Below are 26,100 nucleotides of genomic sequence, written 5' to 3' on the forward strand. Positions count from 1 at the left end.
TGAACAAGTCAACCACTCTAAAGCTGGCTTTTCTCCTCTGTAAACATGGGGTTAGCTTTCATTATTCAGTACCCACATGATAGGCTCAGTGAAATTTCCAAACTGGTACCAAACTGGTACTGTTTCATGCCACTTAGAGATATCAAATGTGTTACCAAAACCATCAGCTTCCCACCTAGTCCATGACAGAACTAAAGTATTATATTACAAGGAGACATAGAGGAGGAAAAAAATGAGAAAATAATAAAAGAGATATTTGGGAGAGAAGAGGAAGGAAAAGGCATTAAGAGACTAGGTCTGCGAAACCAGTAGGTGGTCAATTCCAGTGAGGAGTTTGAATGGGGGAGGGGGGCTTTTTAACAGATCAAATGACCTCTGTGGGCTCGGAGAACACTAATCACCTTGTGGAAGTGCTGTCTCCACTGGGAAATGCCTTCTAAATTCCAAGCAAGTGACTTACAAATGAACCCAGGTCAAGTCCCTTTTTAAGTTGGGGGCTTCCTGTATTTGACATTCCTACACAAATGACAAGTGGTCGCCGTAGTGACTTCAGCATCTTATTATCTATGGGTAGTTGCTCATTAAGAGGAGACAGTTAGACAAGGGCCCCTCTTCGGGGCTTGTCACAAAAGTCACAGGAGGTCAGGGACAATTTTTCTTATCCCTGAGCTCCTATCGTACTCAGTGCTCTCTAACAGCAAAAAGGAGAAAAAACAAAGTTCCCATAAATAGAAAACAACGGCATTCACCAAAAATGGGCCTGCATGGCAAGTGAGAGGCAGACATTGTGTGGTGTTCAGAGTGGGGACATTTAACCTGCTGCTGGGAATGAAGCTTGCCTCCTCCCTGTCCCATGCAAAGCCACAGCCCTGCGTCTTCCGTGATCCTTAAAACTACATACGCATTTCTCTTTTTTTGTTCTAATTATTGTTTCAGAATTCTGAATCACCCCATGCCCAAAAAGAATCATTTTTAAGCTTTCTTTTAAATTATTTTATTTTGTATGTGCTAGGGATTTTTGTACCACGGATGCCTAGGTAACATGGGCATGCCTGGTACCCGCAGAGGCCAGAAGAAGGCATCAGATTCCCTGGAACTAGAGTTAGCAGACAGCTGCGAGCGAACATGTGGGTGCGGGGAATTGACACCCATAAGTCCTCTGGAAGAGCAGCCAGTACTCCAAACTGATGAGCCAAAAAAAGAATTCTTAAATGTACCACTCCACTATCAGACAACTATGTTTATTTTTCCCTTCCAACCTTGATCCCTGTAATCCTAGCACCACTACGGTTTACACTTGGGGTAAAGTCATTCATCAAATAAGTATCTTTAAGACACTTGATATAGGAGTCTGACACGGAGACTCTTGAGAAGGAAGAAGGATGTTACTGTGCAAGAGATCTCTGTAACTGTTACAGAGAGTGGCTTACAGCAGTGTGTCCAAGAGTAGCTAATGCACATCTATACAGAAGTAAGTTGAAAACACTCACTGAGAATGTATCTGCTGGGAGAGTCCCATGGACGGCTTCGGCTTGAGGGTCAAGGTCATCTGGGCCACTGGACTGACCCTTGGTAAGGTGTCTGCCTTCTTGGTTGAAGTACGCTTTGCTGCTGGCTCAGGAGGGACCCACGAGGAGCCAGGGTTCTGCCCTCCAAACACTGGTGACATGGTGTCCTGGGCAGCTGTGATCTCGCAGGCTTTGCCCTTTGTCCCTGGCTTACACACACAGAACTGAGGCCGGAGACACATCCCTCCATTCTGGCATGGTGGAACACAGCTTGCTGCAGAAGACAACAGAAGACATGGTTTTGAGGGAAAGCACAGTAGACTTTACTAGGTCTTCCAAAGGGTTAACAATGCAACTAGATGTTCCCCCAAGAAAATAATGGTGGTGGTGATGGTGGTGGTGGTGGTGGTGGTGGTGGTGGTGGTGGTGGTGGTGATGGTGGTGGTGGTGACAGCTGATACCTATTAGCAACCACCTATGTAACAGGTACTTTTCATATATATACACACACACACACACACACACACACACACACACACACACAATCCCTGGAAACTGTTTTTAGTAAATATTTTATTATGCCCATTTAGTGGATAAAGAAACAAATGCAGAGGTTAAATGGCTTAACAAAGATCAAACAATTGTTAGAAAAAAGTTACAGTTTCAATTCAAGCGAGCTGGCACCAAAGGCATCACCCTAAAGCACTGTATTATATCTGCCTTCCCAAAATACACCACAGGTTTAAAAAGATGTAGATATAACCTTAAGAAAGTAACCTGTGTAGTTTGAATAAAAAAAAAATGGCCCCAATAAGTCCAGAGGGAGTGTGTGGCCTCTTTGGAGGAAGTGTGTCACTGGGGATTGGGCTTGGAGGTTTCAGATGTTTTAAGCCAGGCCCAGTGTCTCTCTCTCCCTGCTGCCTGCTGATGTAGATGTGGAAATCTCAGCTCTGCTGATCCAGACGCGGAAATCTCAGCTGCCTCTCCAGCACCATGTCAGCCTGCACGATACCATGTTGCCCACCATGATGATAATGAACTAAACCTCTGAACTTTAAGCCAGACCCAATTAAATGTTTTCCTTTATAAGACATGCCATGGTCAATGGTTATGGTGTCTTTTCACAGCAATGGAAACCTTAAGACATATCCTGTCACTGTTTTGAAAGCTACACTCTGTGGCTTGAATTTACAGCGTGCGTGCGTGCGTGCGTGCGTGCGTGCGTGCGTGCGTGCGTGCGTGCGTGCGTGCGTGCGTGCGTGCGTGCGTGCGTGCGTGCGTGCGTGCGTGCGTGCGTGCGTGCGTGCGTGCGTGCGTGCGTGCGTGCGTGCGTGCGTGCGTGCGTGCGTGCGTGCGTGCGTGCGTGCGTGCGTGCGTGCGTGCGTGCGTGCGTGCGTGCGTGCGTGCGTGCGTGCGTGCTCCACACTTGAGCGCCTGTGGAGAACAGAGGGTTACATTGCGATATCTTTCTCAATTGCTTTTCGCCTTACTTTTTTGAGGCCAATATCTGCACTGAGCCTAGGAGTCGTCACTTCTATTAGGATGGTGCCTGCAAACTCGGAGGAATCCTGACTCTACCCTTCTGTGCTAGAGATGGGAATGGCATTACAGGTGTTCATGACCATATTTGCCTTTTTGTGTGGAAGCTTGAGATTCAAAATCAGGTCTTCATGCTTGCACAGAAAATGCTTTGCCCACTGAGGAATCTACCCTGGCCCTTCAATTTAATTTTAAATTTTTATGTTTAAATACTTTTGCTAGGACTTGACCAAAAAGAATCCCCAACTCTGAGGGGAATAAAAAGGTTCTTCCACAGACTTCCAGAGGTTTTCAGAGTTGTTTAATATCTGGTCCAACTTAATTCTTTTTACATAGAAGGAGGATGCCAATAAGGTGGTGGACTAGCTAATCTGTTCACACATCCAGTGAGCATTATGCCACCCCAACCTCATAATGAGAAACACCCAACAAGGAACAAGTTCTTCATCCCCTGTCCGCTAGGGTGTCTGAGCTCTGGATCACCAGACACCAGACATGTGGCCAGAGAGAGTTATAGAACTACCTGGGCCATGGTCAGAGTTAGTGGCTCTGAACACAGCTGATCTTCTCCAGGGGCTTTGGGTCACTGACTTGAACTGCATTGTGTAATGTCACAGGTCTCTGGCCAGCCAGACCCTTCTGCATTCATTGGAATCATTTTACTGCTGCCCCTTTGTTGATAGTCAGCTTTAGACTTAAACTCTTCGCCCTGAGATCACAGTACCAAACTTCCTACCCAAGTCAGTGCTGAAACAATTTAGTCCACTAGACAATCCTAAAAGAGAGGAAACACATTAAATCTTAATTAAGGTTGCTTATGGTGCAATGAAGCACCATGACCAAAAGCAAGTTGTGGAGGAAAGGGTTTTTTTTTTTTTTACACTTCCACAACACTGTTCATCACTGAAGGAAGTCAGGACAGGAACTCAGGCAAGGACAGGAACCTGGATGCAGGAGCTGATACAGAGCCCATGGAGGGTGCTGCTTACAGGCTCACTCAGCCTGCTTTCTTATAGAACCTAGAACCACCAGCCCAGGAGTGGCACTGCCCACAATGGGCTGGGCCCTTCCCCCAACAATCAGTTATTAAGAAAATGCCTTACAGCCCAATCCTATGAACACATTTTCTCAACTGAAGTTCCCTTCTCTCAGATGACTCTAGTTTGCGTCAAGCTGACATAAAACTAGACAGCACACACGAACCACAGAAGACTTGGTTATGAAGAACCAATGACCAACATCTAACAGTCATGAAATCTATTAATGGTCCTTAGGGAAAGATGCTTTTCACATCTTGCTATGATATGATTCCTATGGGGCATAAAAAAATTAAGAAATGGCCCATGAGTATCATAATACCAGGCACCAGTTTTCAATACATTCGAGGGGGAATAAATTCAAGGTGGAACCAACTGTGTAGATGGCATGACTTACATCAGTTAACCCTGGTCAGATACCTGTATTTCAGAACACTGTGAGTAAAGTAGCTGCTAGTTCTAAAATGGCCCCCAAGAGCCATTCCTATATTAGGCTTCTAGAGTTCAAATCTAAAAGCTATGCACTTCTTGAGTAAAGTGTGCCAATTCATCTATATCTTCCTGACTAAGCAAACTTTGTAGCTGAATCTGACATACTGGGCTCTAAGTGCTTGCCCAGACACAATTATTTAGGGAAAGTCACAGGGCTGAATGGGCTCCACCCAAGTGAACAGAAACAGCCAGGAGTGAGTCCTGGTCTGGGCTTTTCACCTGGCACATTTGCCAGAGATCACTTTCATAGATGCATTCTCTTCATGCTTTCAATTAGGGGCATGTTTTAGTCTAACATCTGAGACTGATTTCTGCTGCCCCTTCCTCCCAAGGTGTCCTGCAAATAGCTACTAATCTGTCAGGCAGGCTGCGTGACATAGCTTTCAGGAGCTGGTACCCAGGAAAGGCCAAGGATTGAAATCACCCAATGCTCCATTTACTGTGCCATGGGTATCTGTCTTTAGGAAAACTTAAGTGGGATAGAATGTAAAAGAGAAGTCGTTTGTCTCTTCTTTCAAATTGTATATGTAATAAGAGTACAGGAAGAAGCTATTTTTAAAAAAGACACTAACTAAGACAGGGGCAGGGGCTGGCTTAGTTGCTAAAGTACTTGCTATGCAACTGTAAGGGCCTCAGTTCAGCTCCTTAGTATCCATATGAAAATACCAGGCAAGGTATTAGAATCTCAGAATTGGGTCAGTAGAACCTGGAGCATTCCCTGGGTCTTACGTGCCAGCTAGTCTCGTGAAACTGGTGAGCTCCAGGTTCAGTGGGAGACTGTCTCAAAACAATAAGGTGGGGTGCAACAGAAGAAAACACACACACACACACACACACACACACTCACTCACACACACATACACACACACACACTACACATATAAAGAAGACATTAAAATTTAAAAAAATAATTCCTATTAGAAGAAAAAGAATATTCTATATAGTAGAATAAACGTCTCCAAAACTGCGCTTTTGCTATAAATTTTTGAAGACATTTCAGTTGCCGTGGAGCCCCTCAGAGCATGCAGCAGAAGTTATCTTGAACCAAGACAGCAGGAACAGACCCCCCTAATGCCTAGCACAAGACCCAAGCCCCTCATGCGACAGGAAAATGCCAAATCCATGCTCTCCCACCACCCTTTATCCTACGTTTGCTTCCTGTACCATGTCTGGACTACATGCACAGTGCTCCTCATACTTCAGGGAAAAACAGTGGTTCTCAAAGTCTGGTGCCCAGAACAGAAGCAACCATGTTATGTGTTGGGCGTCTTCACTCTCTCCTATACCTATTATCCTTAGGTTTGATCTTCTCATTGAGTCCTGGATTTCCTTTATGTTTTGGGCCAGTAACTTTTTCCGGTTTACATTATCTTTGACCATTGTGTCAATGATTTCTATGGAATCTTCTGCTCCTGAGATTCTCTCTTCTATCTCTTGTATTCTGTTGGTGATGCTTGTATCTGCGGCTCCTTGTCTCTTCCTTTGGTTTTCTATATCCAAGGTTGTCTCCCTTTGTGCTTTCTTTATTGCTTCTATTTCCATTTTTAATTCCTTCACCTGTTTGATTGTGCTTCCCTCTAATTCTTTCAGGGATTTTTGCATTTCCTCTCTATGGGCTTCTACTTGTTTATTTGTGTTTTCCTGCATTTCTCTAAGGAAGTTCTTTATGTCTTTCTTGAAGTCCTCCATCATCATGATCAAATGTGATTTTAAATCTAGATCTTGCTTTTCTGGTGTGTTTGAATATTCAGTGTTTGCTTTGGTGGGAAAATTGGGTTCCGATGATGCCATGTAGTCTTAGTTTCTGTTGCTTGGGTTCCTGCGCTTGCCTCTCGCCATCAGGTTGTCTCTGGTGTTACCTTGTTCTTCTATTTCTAACAGTGGTTAGACCGTCCTATAGGCCTGTGTGTCAGGAGTGCTGTAGACCTGTTTTCCTGTTCTCTTTCAGCTAGTTATGGGAACAGAGTGTTCTGCTTTCAGGCGTGTTGTCTTTCCTGTCTACTGGTCTTCAGGTGTTCCTGTGGACATGTGTCCTGAGTCCACCAGGCAGGTCACGTGGAGCAGAAAAGTTGGTCTTACCTCTGGTCTTGGACCTGAAGTCGCTTCTCAGATCTGGGTTTCAGCTCTCTGTGAGGGCAGCAACCAAAAGGGTCTGCCCCACCTTCGCTCAGGACCCTGTACACAGGGGGCCCAGATGGCGCTAGGCATATTCCTCTAGAGTCAGAAATGTGGGCAGAGAGTAGTCTCCTCTGGCTTCCCAGGCGTGTCTGCCCCTCTGAAGGTCTAGCTCTCCCTCCCACGGGATTTAGGTGCAGGGAGCTGTTTGACCAGGTGGTGTCTGGACCACAGTGTTGAGTGCCCCTATCGTCCTGTTCCCAGAGGCCCTATACAGTTTCCTCTTGGGCCAGGGATGTGGGCAAGGGTGGGCAGTACTGGAGGTCCCTCCTGCCCTGCAGTCTCAGGAGTGCCCACCTGTCTGGGCAGTGAGCTCTCTCTCCCATGGGGTTTGGAAGAAGCAAATCATTTGTTTTATATTGCCTTTTTTATTACAGCCATGGCGTTGAATTATGTGGACTACTATAATGTCAAAGAAATGGTTTCTTTCCCTTTTTTCTTGCTTTATTGTTATTTCATTCATTCATTTAACTATGTACTCTGTGTGGACCATAGGGGTGGAGCCTTTACCTCAGGCCGAGATGAAAAGCTGTCTCTGGAGAAAAGGTGACTTCGATTCCATTGCATCGACTGCACTGCATAACACTGTCTCCACCTCTGGACTTGGTTTGCACGGCTCTCAATGAAATAATCTCCATTCCTTCAAAGCAGATACTGTTCCATCAAAATTGATTTTCAAAAATACTCTGCAAGTACCCAAGGCCTATGATAGCTACCCATTGTACCTTGTAGAACAATGATGTAGAGCCACAAGGTAGAAACAAAGTAGTGAGGGACCAAGGGAAAGAACACTGCACTGGGCTGGAGGAACTGGGACACATCACGGAAGTTATAACAGGAAGCACCTTAAAGAGTCAGGCTAAGAAATGCAGATGCAGTGGGGGGGGGAGGGAGTGCTTTTAAGAGATATAAGGTTTGCTGGAATGAACTAGAAACAGAAGGAAAAGCCTAGTGGTTTATGAAGTATGATGATCTTATCAAATAAAAAGATGGCTGCTCAAAATTCAAGAAAGCACAGTGTTTGCTTCTAATTCAGAAAAGGAGAAAAGGTTTTTAAAGGTGCCCAAGCTAGCCATGGTGATGCATGCTTAATCCCAGCGCTCAGGGCATTAAACGTAGGTGAGCCCAGGATACAGAATGAGACCTTCCATGCAAGAGTGACAAGCCTTAGAAGGCTGGATGTAAGATACAGAATCTCTGCTGTGCCATCCTGGGCAAGCAAGAACAGGGGACTGAGAAGAGAGGAGCAGAAATGACGAATGCTACTGTGGGAGATCTGCAGGCGGCACTCTAGAAACACTGTGTGGTGAGGATGTGGAGAAAGAGGAACACTCCTCCATTGTTGGTGGGATTGCAGACTGGTACAACCATTCTGGAAATCAGTCTGGAGGTTACTCAGAAAACTGGACATTGAACTGCCTGAAGACTCAGCTCTTCCACTCCTGGGCATATGCCCAAAAGATGCTCCAACATATAACAAGGTCACATGCTCCACTATGTTCATAGCAGCCTTATTTATAATAGCCAGAAGCTGGCAAGAACCCAGATGTCCCTCAACAGAGGAATAGATATAGAAAATGTGGTACATCTACACAATGGAGTACTACTCAGCTATTAAAAACAATGACTTCAGGAAATTCTTAGGCAAATGGATGGAACTAGAAAATATCATCCTGAGTGAGGTAACCCAATCACAGAAAAACACACATTGCATGCACTCACTGATAAGTGGATATTAGCCCAAAAGCTTGAATTACCCAAGATACAATCCACAGACCACATGAAGCTCAAGAAAAAGGGTGACCAAAGTGTGGGTGCTTCAGTCCTTCTTAAAGGGGGGAACAAAAGTATTCATAAGAGGAGATACAAAGACAAAGTTTGGAGCAGAAACTGAAGGAAAGGCCATTCAGACCCTGCCCCATTTGGGGATCCAGCCCATATACATACAGCCACAAAACCCAGACAGTACTGATGATGCCTAGAAGTGTATGCTGACAGGAGCCTGATATAACTGTCTCCTGAGAGGCTCTGCCAGAGCATGACAAATACAAAGGTAAATGCTCAAAGCCAACCATTGAACTGAGAACAGGGTCCCCATTAGAGGAGTTTGGGAAAGGATTGAAGGAGCTGAAGGGGTTTGCAACCCCATAAGAACAACAATACCAGCCAACCAGAGCTCCCAGGGACTAAACCACCATCCAAAGAGTACACATGGACAGACCCATGGCTCCAGCTGCATATGTAGCAGAGGATAGCATTGTTTGGCACCAATGGGAGGAGAAGCCCTTGGTCCTGCCAAGGCTGAACCACCCCCCCCCCCAGAGTAGGGGAATGTCAGGGGGCAGGAAGGGGGTGAATGGGGAGGGGGAACACCCTCATAGAAGAAGGGGAGGGGGCTACGATAGGGAGTTTACAGACAGGAAACTGGGAAAGGGGATAACATTTGAAATGTACATAAAAAAATCCAATAAAAATGTTTTTTAAAAAAAGAACAATATAAGGTAAGGCAAGAGGATTACTACAAGTTCAAGGAAAGCCTGGGTTACATAGCCAGTTTGGGGCTAGCCTGAACTATAGAGTAAGACCCTGTTAAGGGGAACAAGAAATAGAGGGAGGAGGGAGTGGAGGAAAAATCAGTATCTCAACATAAGAGTAGACAAGAGGAGTGGCCACAGGGAAATGAAAACACACACCAATTAAATGCAGACACAAAATATCTAAAGGAATTGTTGGTAGAGCAAATATGCCAATCTCTCAGAAGCAGAAAAGCAAGTGAAATTAGATCTAGAAACCTAAGGATGGCCCTACTGTTAGCAGATCAAACAATGTAATTCCCCACACTAGAAAAATAAGAAGAAGAATTCAACTCAATGAATGCAGAAAAGCTCCCAGTAAAATCCATGACTTACTCATAACAACAAATAAAAACTGCTTGCCAACTCCGAATACACAGGGATTTCCTTATTCTGCTAAGCAGTATCTACAGCAAATCCCACAAACAACATACCAAGATCCCTAGCAAATATTACAAGCACACTGCAGAACCATTCCTCTCAATGCTGGAAACAAGCCTAAATGCCCATAATTACCTCTAACAGGGCCCAGCCAACATGACAAAGCAAAAAAAAAAAAAAAAAAAAAAAAAAAAAAAAAAAAAAACCAAGAAAAGATCTTAAGTACTATGCCAGAAAACAAGAAACAAATTGATTTTCATTTGGCGTTTCTCTAGTTTTATGTATACAGGTTACTGGGTAATCTACAAACTATTATAAGGGATAAGGAGGGTCAGCGAGCTGAGTGTATGTCTTCCCTACCGCTCCCCCTGCCTTATTCCTTTGAGGCGGGGTCTCTCACTGAACCCAAGCTCACTAGGCTGCTGGCCAACAAGCTCCCAGGATTTGCTTGTCTCTGTTTCTCAATTCTGCAGTCACAGGCACATGAGGTCATGCCCGGTTATTACATGGAGGCTGAGAATTTGGACTGAGGTCTTCACATCTGTCAAGCAATCATTCCTACTCACTGAGCCATCTCCAACCCCTGGATGCTACTTTATAATATTGCTTTTATTACATGATCCTTTTCAATTAAACTTTAAAGTAATACCTTGTGCATTTATGCGTAAATAGAAACATGCCAGACGGTCTCCAACCTGCAGCCCATGGGCCATACGCAACCAACGTGCAGCCCAACACAATATTTTTTTTTTGGTTCTTTTTTTTGGAGCTGGGGACCGAACCCAGGGCCTTGCGCTTCCTAGGTAAGCGCTCTACCACTGAGCTAAATCCCCAGCCCCCCAACACAATATTTTAAACTTACTTAAAACATTCTAAGATTGTCTTACAATTTTTGTTTATTTTTGTAATTCCCGAGCATAAACTTTGTGGATGACAATGTCACATTTCAGTGTCAAAAAGTTTGGCAAGCCTGTTAGCATCACGCTAAGTGTATGATGTTATCCTTTCTGGGAAGAAGAGAATACCAAGAGGAAATATACTTCTCTTTATGGGAATTTCTTCCTATAGTTTTGTTTGGGGTTTGCCATTGGTTTTTTGTTGTTTTGTTTTTTGAGATTGGGTCTTATAATTTAGCCCTACATGGTGAGGAACTTGTGTTCCTCCAGCTTTAATTTTCTGAGTGCTGATACTACAGATGTTCACCATCATTACAGATGTGTATTATATACAGATGTACACCATCATTACAGATGGGTATCATCATTACAGATGTGCACCATCATTACAGATGTTCATCATCTTTACAGATGTGTACTATATACAGATGTGCACCATTACTACAGATGTGTATCATTGTTACAGATGTGCACCATTACTACAGATGTGTATCATTGTTACAGATGTGGATCATCATTACAGATGTGCATCATTACAGATGTGCACCATCATCACAGATGTGTACCATATACAGATGTGTATCATCATTACAGATGTGCATCATACTTGATTCAAATTGTTTTTCTTAAAAAAAGATAGATGAGGGGTTGGAGCGATGGCCCAGTGTTCTTACAGAGGACCTGAATTCAGTCCTCAGTACCTCTGTCAGGTAGCTCACCACCACATGTAATTTTAGTTCCAAGGGTCTGACCCCTGTTCTGGCCTCTATTCTAATAGGAATAGTGCTTCTATTCCTGCACTCAAGTGAACACACCTATACACATACACACATAGACATGGTTAAAAGAAGAGTATCAAATGTAATAAGTGGACATATATTGACTATGGGTAATAGATGTATAGATGTTTGCTGCTAAACCTTTTGTATTTTTCTACTTTTCAAAAAATATTCAATGTTTTAATTATCAGACAAAAGGCAACTGGGAGCAAAATGAAGGCATGATAACAGAGTGGGGTCTGTCACAACTGGCAGAAGTTGCCACCAAGACAACGAACCTGGGGCTTGCAGAATACCACCACTGCCAAGATGCGGGCAAGCGGGGTGGGCTGGGAAAGGTCTTCAATCCTCGCATCCCAGGCTGGCCTTGCAAAAACACATTTGTCATTTGAATCATCATAACTGGATCAATGCTCCATTTTGGGCCCAAATGGTAAACAGTTTCAAATTTCTCCCCATTGGCAGCGACTCCGGGATTGGCAAAGCTAGCCCTAAAGTTCTCTCAGAGTTCAGTGACTTTATTTTTAGGAAGCGACCCATGCCCTGAAGCCCCACCTCCTTTGCTTTTCATCTAAAAGCACAGCCCTCGGTTATATTTAAAGCCTGCCCCAGCCCACACAGCTCACTGTGACTCCCTGCCCCTTGCCTCTCTCTCCAAACAAGTTGCAGCATGTCTGCCGCATGTGTCCTGGGTGGAAATATGAGCTGAGCTGTGTCTTCGGTGATCTGAGACAGCAGGTGAGAAGTTGCTCCCTGTGTGGCTTCGGGGCTCTGCCCAGCTGCCCTTTGAAGTTATTCAACATGATGAAATAGCAGATCATGAGAATCATATGGCGGGGTCACAAGTTGAAGACTGAGCTAACTTCTCCTGTACCAAACCCAAATAAATAATGTGATTTCCTTGTAAACAGCCCTGGGTCAGACTCCTCCTCAATCCCTTAAGAGAAAGATATTAGCATCGTCACCTCCCCGTGACTGTTGTAGCCAGTCTTCTGAAATAGCGAACTCCACATAACTGAATCTTCTAGAAAGACGAACCACATTTCATCAAGCACTGAGTCAACTTGATAAGAGTTTTCATCAACGTGAAAATCCATTTGGAATCCGTGAGGTTGCGCGCATGTGTCTCCCACAGCAGTACGTCCGCTGCCATCATCCCCACCCCTCTCCGGATCAGACCGTCACATCTCACGGCCTTTCTCGACACTGAACACCGGCCCACATGATCTGCAGGGCTCAGTAACAACTCCACCGAGTAGGCGGTTGAGTGAGTTGCCAGGAACGCAGGTCTCCAAGGCCTCGTGCAGAGTCGCAGGGCCCGGGTTTGGGGCCCTCATGTCACTCAGCAGCCTCCCTGTGAAAGGCTTCAGGTTCTGGACCCTGAGCTCAGCAGGAGCATAGATTCCCGTGTGATTTCATTTAAAATGGGTAGTTAGCTGGGCTGAACGTATTCTTTCTGATGCCACCAGTAACCGTATATATCACCTTCAGAAAATTAAATCAGGTTGCATAATGAAAAGCGATATACTTGTGTGGGCCGTTTCTGCTCTTATTGCTGCCTTTTCACGGAGTCTGTTTTGAAGTTACAGGTGCTCAGTGAGAAGGGGGAAAAGTTGAAGTCCGCGGTTCAGACTTTATAAAATCTTTATAAAAATCTTGCCAAATAAAAATAGCAAAAGGTGGGGGATTGGGGGTGCGGAATAAGCCAGGAAAAATTTTTTTCCAAAAATACTATTAGAAAAAGAATAGTAAATGCTACTTCTAACAGAGCTAGACCAAAATCAACTCTTTAAAAAAAGAAAGGAAGGAAGAAAAGAAAAAGAAAAAGAAAAAAGAAAAGAAAAGACAAGACCCATGCTTGGGAGAAGAGGCCTTTAATCCCGGCCAGGGGGAGGGGGGGCAGTAGATCTCTGAGTCCAGCCTCCTTAAGGAGTTGATTGCTTGTGTCACCAGCAGCCCTCATGTGACCAACGCCTTCAGAGCTGGACTACAGGTTCTCTTCAAGACAGGTGGATCTCTGTGCATTTGAGGCTGGCCTGGTCTACCACAGCTTTGTCAGAAGGAAGGAAGGAGGGAGGAAGGAAGGGAGGGAGGGAGGGAGGGAGGGAGGGAGGGAGGGAGGGAGGGAGGGAGGGAGGGAGGGAGGGAGGTAGGTCAAAAAAGAAGTGGGAAACACAGTAGCAAATAAATCTATGGGTAACATCCAAATCACTGATGTCAGCCAATGAAGTTCAAATAAAGCAGGGAGGAATTGTGGGTTTTAGGAAACATGTGAAATATCAGTAAGAGGTGCTGTTGTGAGAGATGCTAGTCCTGTTTTGTAATGTGCACATTGGTGGATGGAAGCTTGTGTTTGTGCGGTGTGTACATATGTGCATATGTACATGTGTGCATACATGGGTGTCAACCCCAGGCATCTTCCTCGATCACTCCTGTCTGTATTTTTTGAATCAAGTTCTTTCACTGACCTTGGAACTAATCCACTAGGCTAGGCTGGCAGGCCAACGAGTTCCAGGCCTCTGGCTTCTGGGTCATCCCCACTCCATTCCCAGCAATGAGATTGTAGACTGTGCCCAGCTTTTCTATGGTTGCTGGGAATCCAAACTTAGTTCCTCATGCTTGCACAGCAAGAAGACACTTTACTGATGAGCCATCTCTCCCATCCTGGCAGATGCATTTAGAAAGCAGATGCTCAGCGGTTAAGAGCACTGACTGTTCTTCCAGAGGTCCTGAGTTCAATTCCCAGCAACCACATGGTGGCTCACAACTGTAATGGGATCCAATGCCCTCTTCTGGTGTGTCTGAAGACAGTGACAGTGTACTCACATAGAATAAATAAATCTTTTTTAAAAGAAGAAGAGAGGAAGCAGATTATCAGTAAGTTTCAAGGATTCACACCCTAATTTCTAGGCATGTACCCCAATAATGTAAAAGAAGAATTACTGTGCCCAGACATGTGTTCTGATACCCTCATCAGGGTTATTCACACCAACAAAAACTTCAAAGGACTTATAAAAGGGTGACCAAATTTGCTTAGCATAGAGCCATTGAAAACCACAACCATAAAGTGATACAAGTTTCTAAAGTGTTGGGAGATCCTAGTGTGAGTCACAATGGTGTGATTTCACTATTGACTCAGCCACTTCTCAAATACCTCCGAGTTAAACTCATTGCCCAGAGGAACTCTCTGAGTCCTCCCTCGCTTGATGAACACTCCAAAAACACAGAGGCTCTACAATCCTGAACTGTCCAAGTCAACATGACACCACAAGGAGAACACTACATCTGATACCATATGCTGGATCAAGCCAGGGCTATCTGAAAAATATCATACAGTACAACTTTCAGGCAATGTATATAGTGCATACATGAAACTTAAGCAAACTCCATACTCAGACTTGAGTCCAACCCAGAAGATACTTCATTCTGCATATGCAGATAGAGCAAAGCCCAGGAGAAAAAATCCAAACGTAAACATTTGGGATCAGGATTACTCAACCTGAACGTCAGCTGGCCAAAAGCCTTCTTCAGAGTCCACTCTTGTGACAAAGGGCTAAGTGTCAGTCAGTGACAGGAGCTGAGCCTCAGTCACAAGTGGCTGATTAAAGTAAGGTACAGTGCCAAGCTGAAGCCAATTCAACCGTACCTGCTCACACTGAAGGCCGGAGTTCTCAATGTGCTTGCTCTGCAGACTGCCTGAGGTATGAGCATTCTTTGATCAATGACACAAAAATTAAATCCATCTCAGGTTTTTTTTCCTTTTAACATTAATAAAATAAACTCATGTTGTGCTTTCACGGCAGTAAATGCCAGTAGGTAGCCGGTAAATGCACCACACGCCAAGTGATTTTAAAGTTTACAGACTTCTGCTATGATGTGCACAGAAATAATTTTAGATGATGTCTAGTGAGAAGACGTGTTCAAATAAATATCTTTAAACTTGTTTTAATATCATCATATTATCTGCATTCATTGTCTGAATATCGAACCCCTCTTAAATTCTAGCTTCGAGTCACAAACTTTGAGTAAAAAGATGGAGAATTATTTTGCAGAAAATCAGAGTCTAATAAGTAATACCCACAAATTTTTTTAATCAGTGCATGAAGCTGGAAATGAAGTGATTAAGAGTGCTTGTGGCTCTGGCATAGGATCCAGATTTGGTTTCCAACACACACATAAGGCAGCTCACAACTGCCTGCCATTCCAGCTCCAGGGGATCCAACACCCTCTTTTGGGTTCCACAGGTACCAGCACACATGACGCCATGTATATGAGAGGCCCTTAACTGGGCAACGGATCAATATCTGTGAGCTATTTATATTAAAATAACAATGGGGGCTAGCCGGAGACAAGGCTCTGTGGGTAAGAGTGCTTATTGTGTAAGCAAAGCATCCTGGGTCAAGACACCACTCCCACATAAAAATCTGGCTGTTGTTCCACAAGTTTGCAATTCCAAAGCAAGGTGAGGAGCAAAGACTAGAGTAGTGGGGGATAGGGGGGTCTAGTTGGCCACAAACCTACCCTCAGGTCCAGTGAAAGACTGTCTCATGGGAGTAGGACACCCAATGTCCTCCTATGATCTCCATGTTCACACTATATGCTCACAAGCACACACATTTGCACACACACACACACACACACACACACACGCTTTAATTAAATTAACATTTAGAGGAGATCATCATAAAAGATACGAAATTTTCTTAGAGAGAGAGCACCATTGACCAAGGATCTAGGAATGCGACTTGTCCCTGCGTAAGTCCATCTACTAGTGAGAACCAGGGTGCTGTGTGCATCAGATGATGATGAGCACAGATCTGAATCTGGCGGGCCTCCTCCCCCAGCTCCTTACCTTTAGGTAAGTTTTGCCTGTCCCTTCAATAAAACACTGGGCAAGAACTTGGCATTCTGTTGCACTAGACACTGTTGTATACCCCAGAGACAGAACCAGAAACAGAAAAACATACCCAGCCCATCCTGGGCAATCAACCAGAAGTAAAGACAACTATGACAATCAAAGAGAACAGTATGCAATGTGGATAGAATCTCCAGGAGATTCGTGGAGTTAGGGAAGATGTCTCTAAGGCCATGAGCTTAAGACACAAACAAGGAGAAAAATACCAGAGTGTGAGACCCAACAGTAAAGCTGGTCTCTTCTGGCCTCAGTCCTCAGCTTGTAGGCAGCCATCCTCTCCCTGTGCTGTCATATGACCTCTCCTTGGCACCTCTGTCTAAGCTACCAAGCGCTTAGAAAGATGCCATTAATATTGGACCAATATCTGCTCTATTGACTGCTCCTTAATTAAGGACCTCTTAAAGATCATACTCCAAACGTAGTCTTCTCTGGGGTCCTGGTTTGGATATGAGTGTGTCCTCCAAAGGTTCTAGTTTGAAACCTGGTCCTCAGTGTGAAGATGTCTGGAAGTAGGAGCACCTTTAGGAATGGAGCATGGGTGGGAGGCATTAGGCATGGCCTTGAGAAGAGATGAAGCACTTACTCATCTAGGGTCCAAGTTAGTGCCCACAGAGTGGGCTGCTGAGCTCCTCCTGACCCTCTTGCTTTTTTTTTTTTTTTTTTTTTTTTTTTTTTTTTTTTTTGGAGCTGGGGACCGAACCCAGGGCCTTGCGCTTGTTAGGCAAGCGCTCTACCACTGACCCAAATCCCCAACCCCGACCCTCTTGCTTTTTGTCTGACTTTGTGACCCCTCTCATACGTGTTCCCATCAAAAGGTCTTCACAGAAGAGGAACAAACAGGACCACCCAACCCTGGACTTCTGGCTTCTAAAATTATGAACTAAATAAACTCTTCTTCTTTATATTCTACCCACCCTCTGACATTTTGTTATGGCAATAAGAAAGACTAATATAGACTTTAACATGAGAGTCTGGGGGAGGAGGAACTCAACCTACAAGGTTTACATCACTATGGTGACAACACTATTCAGTGTGCTCTGGTCAATGACATAAGATGTAAAAGAGAAATGTCTAGTGAGAAACACCCACAGCTACAGTTTTAGGATTAAAAGCCTAAAACAAACATCCTACTGAACGCTATCATTCCTAATGCAGGAGACGTTATGATGTTCAAATACACCCACTGCAGTTTTGCAATCAACATGGCAACAAAAGTTGTAAACAGTCTACTCATAGAACAGAGAACAGATAAGGATCCTGAATGTGATAGAGTCATTAAAATCAATGCTTAAGAATTTCCAGTGGCATGAAACGGCACTTACGGTGGAACGCCAACTTTATTTTGAAGTTCCTGCTTTTTATTGACCTCCTGCCAATCAAGCTTTTACCTCCACTTCCCTGAATCCGATCTTGCCTGAGTAGTCAGTGATATTCAGGCTGCCAATCAATTGGGTGGGGACTAAAAGTCCCTTCATGGCATCAGCAATGCTGGCCATACTGGATCTGTCCTTTGTCCTCATCAGTCTCTCCTGTTGCTAATGAGATGCCACAGCTGACACCTTTCTTCCCACTGAACCTTTCCCAATCCCTTCTGGCTCCTCTCTCTCTCTCTCTCTCTCTCTCTCTCTCTCTCTCTCTCTCTCTCTCTCTCTCTCTCTCTCTCTCTCCCCAACCTCTAAGTGTTACAATTTCCCAGGCTGCCTTGCCCCAGGCACACCTTTCCTGGTGATCTCACTTGCCCCATGTCTTTAATTTCCATTAAGACTGTATGAAAGGGTCGAAGCTTTAGAAAGATTGACAACCACTGCTTTTAGGGTTTAGTCACACTGGATTAGGCCCCAACAACAACACTCATTGGCATGCAGGCTAACATGATTCTATCTTACCTTAACTGATTACTCCTCCACTGACCCTAGGTCTACACACAACAATCCCCAAGCTACTGGGAGTTAGGATTTCAATATATAAAGGAAGTAGTGTTTTAACATATAATACCAAATACAGTATAATAGTCATAATAGCCAAATACCACATTTGATCTCTCTTTTTTCTCATAGCGCACATCAAACCCATCTCTAAATCCTGTAGGCTCTCCTTTAAATACAATCTGAATCTGACCATTTTTCTCACTGCCTCCCACCAACCCTTCTCTGGTAGCCTTGTCCCCTACTTCTATTCTCCCAAGGACAGTCAGAGGGAGCATGTCAAACCAAAACCAGATGACCTTCTCTGCCCCAAACCCTCTCGTGACGTGTAACCACAGCACGCCAGCTTGGTCCACTTCTCCCTGCGTCTGCTATCCCATCAGCCTCCATGGCAGTTCTCAGGCCCTGAGCTTGCCTCTGCTGCACTGTCCTTGCACTGGGCTGCACCTGTGCCTGTGATGTCCCTTGATCAATCTTCACAGGTAGTTTGTGTCACTGTGCTCTCCAAAGCATCAACTCCCCACCTCTGTTCTCATCTCCCTCCTGTTTGTCCCCTCCCTGACATGGGCACATTTTTATGCAGTCCCTGTCTGCTTCTCCCACTGCGATGAAGCTCCACAGGGAGTGAGAGACAAGCGGCTGCCTTTGACCTTGTGCTGGGAGCAGCACCTGTGCCTGGCAGACACTCAAAGCCACGGATGAAGAATGAGTGTGTGAATACAGGTGGAAAACAAATACAGTCAAAGGTTCACATGAACCATCACCTACGACAGCAAATGTATATGGTTTATTGACTTTTGTTTAAGTTATGTTACTCGTTGCAGATTTTCATATGGTTTGTTATTGCTGTCGCAATGCAGTGAACATCCTGTATTCAGAAAGAAACATTAACACACTTAAAAAGGCAGGTTTCAACCTACTTCAAGTTTTAAAGACTGTAAGTTACATAACATAAACAGTGTAGGAGACAAGGTGCCCTACACTAGACTTTACAATGACCCTGCTATACTGAGACATGTTATTTTAACTTTCACAGCAACTCTCCACCTACTAGAATTGGTTAGTAAATCTAGTAGTATTCTTATCTGCATGATTTAGTCAAAAAGAAGGCTTTTTTTCTCCATCTTTATTAACTTGGGTATTTCTTATTTACATTTCGATTGTTATTCCCTTTCCCGGTTTCTGGGCCAAAATCCCCATAACCCCTCTCCCTTCCCTTCTATATGAGTGTTCCCTTCCCCATCCTCCCCCCATTACCACTGGGGGTTCAGTCTTGGCAGAACCAAGGGCTTCCCCTTCCACTGGTACTCTTACTAGGATATTCATTGCTACCTATGAGGTCAGAGTCCAGGGTCAATCCATGTATAGTCTTTGGGTAGTGGCTTAGTCCCTGGAAGCTCTGGTTGGTTGGCATTGTTATTCATATGGGGTCTCGAGCCCCTTCAAGCTCTTTCAGTTCTTTCTCTGATTCCTTCAACGGGGGTCCTATTCTCAGTTCAGTGGTTTGCTGCTGGCATTCGCCTATGTATTCGCTGTATTCTGGCTGTGTCTCTCAGGAGAGATCTACATCCGGTTCCTGTCAGCCTGCACTTAAAAAGAAGGCTTTTTATTTTATTTATTTACATAGCATGAATTTGTACATGTCCATGTGTGTGTATGCTATGTACCATGAATTTGCATGTATCTGTGTGTGTGTGTGCACATATGCACATGCACACATAAGCATGACACAACATGTCATTTGTTGGAATAGGTTCATGTGGGCCCTGGATCAAACTCAGATCATCCAGTTTAGTGGAAAGCGCCACTGAGCCATTCACTGGCCCCGAAAAGCTGATTTCTTTTACTTTCATTAACCAAAGTAGTTAAACCCGACAAGCCTTTTAATTTTTTTAATTAGAGCAATCAAAATTAGTTGTATAAGACTGAAATGACTATCAGCTTGAGAATCAAATCTCTCAAATTTGGTTTAAGACAAAGTGAGGGGAAATTAAGATAGAAAATGAAATATAACTTATTCTGATGAGGGAGGATCATAGTGGTTAAAAGCTCTATCCCACAGAAGCCAGATGGCCAACAGACTGAAGAACGTGGCCTGGGGGTCTCCATTATCTGTGTACCTTGGCTCTTCAGTCTGTAAAATGGGAAACTGTAAGTGAGGGCTTCTGTGTAGATGAATGGCATATGCAAAGCTCTTAGGATACTCGGTCTGAGGGCAGCATCAGACACTGTCAGTTAGAATGCACCACCCCCAGCTGGCCTCACTCACACCATAGAGCCTGGGAGGGAGCTCTTGAGAAAGGCAGCCCGAATTTCTGAGACAGCCCTTTATTTCAATCACTGCAATTTCACACTGACCTGAACCGGCCTGCCTCACTGAATCAAACACACTTAGCTACTGTTGTTTCCTCCTTCCCTTCACTTAATTGTTCAGAGTCAAGCTGTCCTTGTAAAATGCCAGGAGGCTGCACAGAGTGAAAGAAACAGAAACAAAGAAACAAAGAAAAAAGGAAGGAAGGAAGGAAGGAAGGAAGAAAGGAAGGAAGGGAGGGAGGAAGGAAGAAAGGAAGGAAGGAAGGAAGGAAGGAAGGAAGGAAGAAGAAAGAAAAGAAAAAAGAGAAATCCCACTGTATGAGTCTCCTCAGGCTTGAGACAGTTCCAAACTGATCTTCAAAACTGAATGAAGAAAAATGGCTACATCAGAGCCTTTTCTAAACCAGCACAAGTGATTCTGACAGCATGCCTGATTGTAAATTAATAGCCATATTATATGACTTTGGACAAAACACCTGGAAGAAATGCCATCCACGCAGTGCCAAAGATTTTCCTCACTAAAATAACAATGCTTCCAAAGGTCACGGTGCCCAAGTATCCTTAGCCAACGCATACCATGGGCAGGCCATGGACACAGCTCCAAGCACTGTGACCACTACACTCACACCAGTTAGGCCAACAGTTGACAACTCATGTGAAATCTGAGGTCACTCCTCCAAATGGAAGGGAGCCACAAGGCCAGAGACCTGTTTGCAAGCAGTTAATCTTCTGGCTACTGACCCTTCACTGTGAAATGTAATCTAACCATTTTCAGGAAATAAAACTAAAATAAAACTGTAGACTCCCAGGCCTGAGAGGGCACAGCTGAAAGGAATGAGCAAGGCCCTTCTTTTAAAACAATAATACATAAACTCAAATTTTACAAGGGTTTTTCTTGTCTCTGACAGTTTTATAAATAGAGAAATTATCCTATTAAATGCGTGAGTTTAGACGTTCCTTTTGGGGCTGAGGGTGTAGCTCAGCAGTAGAGCGAGTGTTTCTCGTGTGCAAAGGACTAGAGTCACATCCTAAGCATCCAAAAATATAAATAAATCAAATGTTCTCTTATCCATGTATGGGCCTGACTTTCCATAGGTGTTTACATTGTTTGGAAGTTTGGGGAGGATGGTTCAGTGAGTAAAGCCCGTGTTGCTCCAAGCATGAGGACCGGAGGTTTGGTCCCCAGCACTCGCATAAACTCCTCAAGTGGAGACATGTACTAAACCCCAGAGGTGAAGGGACAGAGGCCCATGGTGCTTCCTAGCTAGGCAGTCAGGCTAAAACATCCCATAACATATAATCAGTATGAAAATAGAAGTCTGATAATTATTAAAAGCTCGCACCACCAACGAGAGAGCCTTCCTGCTAGAAGTTGTCGGCCCTCCTCACTCATCATCCCAGGCATTTTAAACAACAGCTCACGACGAGCTCAAAAATGGTGGCTTTACTATTCCCAAATCATTCGTGTTCCAAGAAAACGAACAGTCAAGGGAGTTTTTAAACTTTTAATCACGGTAACTCTTTACAGTTGAAAATAAGCCCTAACTAGCTCGGTTTTACAGTAATCTTGTTTGTTTTCTTACAATGTAAAACTGCTAAGCTGTCCCCAGTGCATAAGTGGAGGATGTAATTATGAGAAAGAAAACAAGGAAATTCCATACAACAATTCTGTAAGTGAAGATTTAATAAGGCCACGAGGGCTACATCGTTAATCACGGGCCTCACAACCATCCGTCAAACTGGCTATTCGGTAATCTACCCGAAAGCCCCTACAGATCATGTATTCCTGGCATACCTTTTCCCCTCCTATTTCTCCCTTTACTGTCACAACTTGTTGGTGACATCATTTCAAGCAGGCTTCCATAGAGCAATAAGAGAAAGACTGTGGCAGTTCTTTGGGAACTGCTAGTCTGTAAAGACGAACTCATATAATCCCATGCCTGCTTCTCAGTGTCTCCAATGCCCTCCATCAAAAAGCAGGGCAGATGCCTCCACACTAGAATCTGAGCTGAGTGGAGAATTTTCCAACAAACGAAATGTAGAGGGGCCACTGTGAAACTGTGAGCCCAGGTACTGAGGTCAGACAGTAACATTTCCACTGTCTCAGAATGGGGTTCCCACGTCATAAACCCAAGCAACCATAGAAGAGAACACAAGCCTTGGGCAATTGCAAATGTGATTAATAAGTTCAAGAATCCCTACAACGGGCTCCACATCTCCGTGTTTTGAATATGATCCAGTATAAATACAGCTTTCCAAAATTTGATAATACTAGCTTTGTCCAGTGCTGTTTTATACAACCTATAGATCAGCATCATACGTAAATATATCCATTCACCATTTGAAAGTGACACAGAAAAAAATGTATGCTTTAAACGAGTGAATTGTGTGCTGTATGAATTATATCTCAACAAATCTGTTTTTTAAAGATTTGTTTATTAATGTGTATCTGTGTGAATGTGCAAGTGTGTACTAGATAACCTTAAAGGCCAAAAGAGAATATCAGATCTCCTGGAGTTGGAGTTACAGATAGTTGTAAGCTGGACAACATGGGTATTAGGAAGCAGCCTCTGGCCCAACATGGGTATTAAGAACCAAACTCTGGTCCTCTGAAAAAAATAGAAAGTGATTTTGAACTACTGAGCCATCTCGCCAGTCCCAATAAGGCTGCTTTGTAAAGAACATCATGCCCGTGCACAATAAATTCATTAAACAGCTTACCTTAAAGTTCCTATATGACTATAAGAATATGTACAAACAGACTGGTCCAAATGTAATAAATGATGTTAGGTAACATCATCCTGAGACTGAAACATTCCATCCTGCAGGGAAGCTCCTTAAGCAAGAAAATACACAACTCAAAAGAGCTTCAGGAAGTCCCAGAAACTGAAAAAATTGACTGGGTCTCTCCCTCTCAAAGTAGAGAAGTCAAGTTTAGGATGATGTCCTTATGCAGGTGAAGGCAGGTACAAGATAGAATGAGGCCTGCCATTGGACGAGAAGGAAAGATGGGCGGGAGAAAAGTTTTGGAGAGGGGAGGAGACTGGAGTGAGGGAGAGAAAGCAGCTGAGAGAACATGGAGGCGGATGTTAAGATTTCTCTCTGCACATTCACAGGTTGTTATAAATATTTTTAAGGGATGGATGTATACAGGGCTTTGTATGTTTAGGTGGGCAATTGTACCTTATCAATTGGATCAGAGGTTATTGTGTTGTGTGTTCTTTCATGTGGCGATTTAATTGAATTCAAGAGATTATGTAGTGGCTGGAGATATTGGGCCACCATGGAATTGGGATGTGTATGTCTGGCATGGTGGCAACCTGCCTCGGGAACTAGATGGGTAGATAGATTGTTGCCAGGCTCAGACAGTAGCCATCGGCAGTGTGATGTGAGTTGGAGCTAAGCAGGTGAGACACTTTGCTGACTGAGATGAAGAGATCTAACATGTTTTGGGGCACTATGGTGCCGGATCTAGTGCAGGGTAAAAGACAACCATTATTTTAATTTTACGGCAACAGTCAAGAAGCAAAGAAGATTCTCAAACAATCCAAACTGAAAAGAAGACTTTCAAACAAGACAAGAAACAAAGAAGACAGAGACCAGACCAGCTGCTTTGAAATGGTTTAGATCAGAGTCACTTGGAAAGGACTGTCTCTAACCCGTTGAGCTGCCTACAGGCTGTACAGTGTGCTCAAGGTTCTCAGATTTTGTGAGCTGTCACCTGTTCTGGGGTAGGCATTAGTGATACCATTTCTACTGGGAGTCATTTCTACTCCTGTAAATCACTCCTCACCTATGCCTATATCCCTCAGTAAGTAACCCCAATAAAATTCACTGGTTCACCAAATTGGACTTTGGTGGTATCTGTACTTTGGTATGTCATATGCTCCCTATCTGTGAGCTGACATGTGTGTAGTGTTTCTCCAGAAAAAGTTTTGTCAAACAACAAATACTTCAGTCATAGGCTCTCACAATGAGTACAAGGTCATCCAAGGATTAAAATTACCCCCACCATAACCCTGTTCTAAACAAGTACTGAAGCAAAGATAAGAACTCCCAAATACCCCAGTTGATCTTGGGATGACCCATTCATCAAAGATGTTTCCTTTGACTGAGTTGAAATCTGTCTTCTCATAATTTCCATCCACTCCCTCTAACTTGCCATGGTTTGAAGGAAGTTTTACCATGCTATCTATGACTTCCTTTTCTTTCAATTCACCCATTCTTGCAACTTCTCCTTCCAGGAACACTGTTTCATGCTCCTTCACTACCTGTCTGCATGGCTTGGAGGAGGTCTTAGGGTTTCTATTGTTGTGAAGAGACACCATGACCACAGCAACTCTTATAAAGGAAAACATTTAATTGGGGCTGGATTATATATTCTAGGTCGTTTAATCCACTGTTGTCATGGTGGAAAGCATCGTGGCATGCAGGCAGGCATGGTGCTGAGAAAGGGGACAAGAGTTCTAAATCTGGGCCCACAGGCATCAGAAAGAGAGAGTAACACTGGCCCTGGCTTGAGCTTCTGAAATCTCAAAGTCAACCCTGAGTGACACACGTCCTCCAACAAGACAACACCTCCTATGACTCCCACTCCCTATGAGCTTGTGAGGGCCACTTTTGTTCAAACCGCCACAAAGGATAAGACGGTATGTCCTGGTATTAGTGAGGAACACAATCTTTAAAGTCGGAATCACGTGTTTTCATCTGAGTTCCATCACTCTTTGTTATTTTTCTTGTTGTTATGACAAAAGCAAGGATGTATGTCATGTCCTAAGCACTTGCAGCCAAAATTACCGGACATGGCAATACACATCTGTAATCCCAGCACTACAGAGGCTGAAGAAGAAGGAACTTGAATTTGATTGAGGCTAGCCCAGGCCACATGTCTTGACCTTGTCTCAAAAACAAACAAAATACTGCTTTTGCAAATCTTGGTTTGACTACTTGTAGAGGAATTTTAATCCAGCAATATGGCTTCTCTGGCAAGGGATCACATCCAACGACCTTCTAGGATTACAATATGATCTGGCTGGAATATATACATGCCCTTAGTAGATACCCTTAAACCCCAGCAATGAAGATAAATTTAGTTTGTAGAAGGAAGAAGCTATGTTTGAAAGTGACATCTAATTGAGGGGCAGACAAAGTGACAAATCAGAAAAAGATTTGACAGAATGGGTCAGAGATAGGATACACCCAATTCTCATGAGAACAGCACAGGACAGAGAGGAAACTTAAGAGCAGCACAGAGTGCAGGCTGTGGAGTTCAGGTCAGTTCAGCTCGTGTAGAGAGAGGCAGTTTTACCAGCACAGTTTTATAGAGACGGGTAGCAGGTGGAGACAGAAGGAGACAGAAAGAGACAGAAAATTAGAACAGATTGCCAGAGTTAGTTTGAGGCCAAGCAGAGCAATTCAGTGAAAAGTCAAGAGAAGCCAGATTGACTCAGTCAAACTCTTAGAGAAGAGTTTGAGCCAGAATAGCTGAGTTGAAGCAGCCAGCCAGAGCTCAGAAAGAACTAGAAAGGACTGTGCTTATTCAGCAATAAGCCTCTGAAACAACAAGT

At 44.0% G+C, this 26,100-nt stretch overlaps 1 protein-coding gene across 11 annotated transcripts in view; it reads right to left on the bottom strand.

Annotated features, from left to right (window-relative positions):
- Nucleotides 1-26,100, bottom strand: part of Ltbp1 (latent transforming growth factor beta binding protein 1) — a 395,618-nt gene that overhangs the window by 332,221 nt on the left and 37,297 nt on the right. For all 11 annotated transcript variants that reach the window (XM_087554460.1, XM_087554459.1, XM_087554462.1 and 8 more), the window contains 1 exon segment: nucleotides 1,491-1,782. In XM_087554460.1, coding sequence (XP_087410586.1) covers nucleotides 1,491-1,782 — 292 coding nt within the window.

The sequence above is a fragment of the Rattus norvegicus genome, chromosome 6 (assembly GCF_021556685.1).
Source record: "Rattus norvegicus strain SHRSP/BbbUtx chromosome 6, alternate assembly SHRSP_T2T, whole genome shotgun sequence".
Taxonomy (NCBI): Eukaryota; Metazoa; Chordata; class Mammalia; order Rodentia; family Muridae; genus Rattus; species Rattus norvegicus.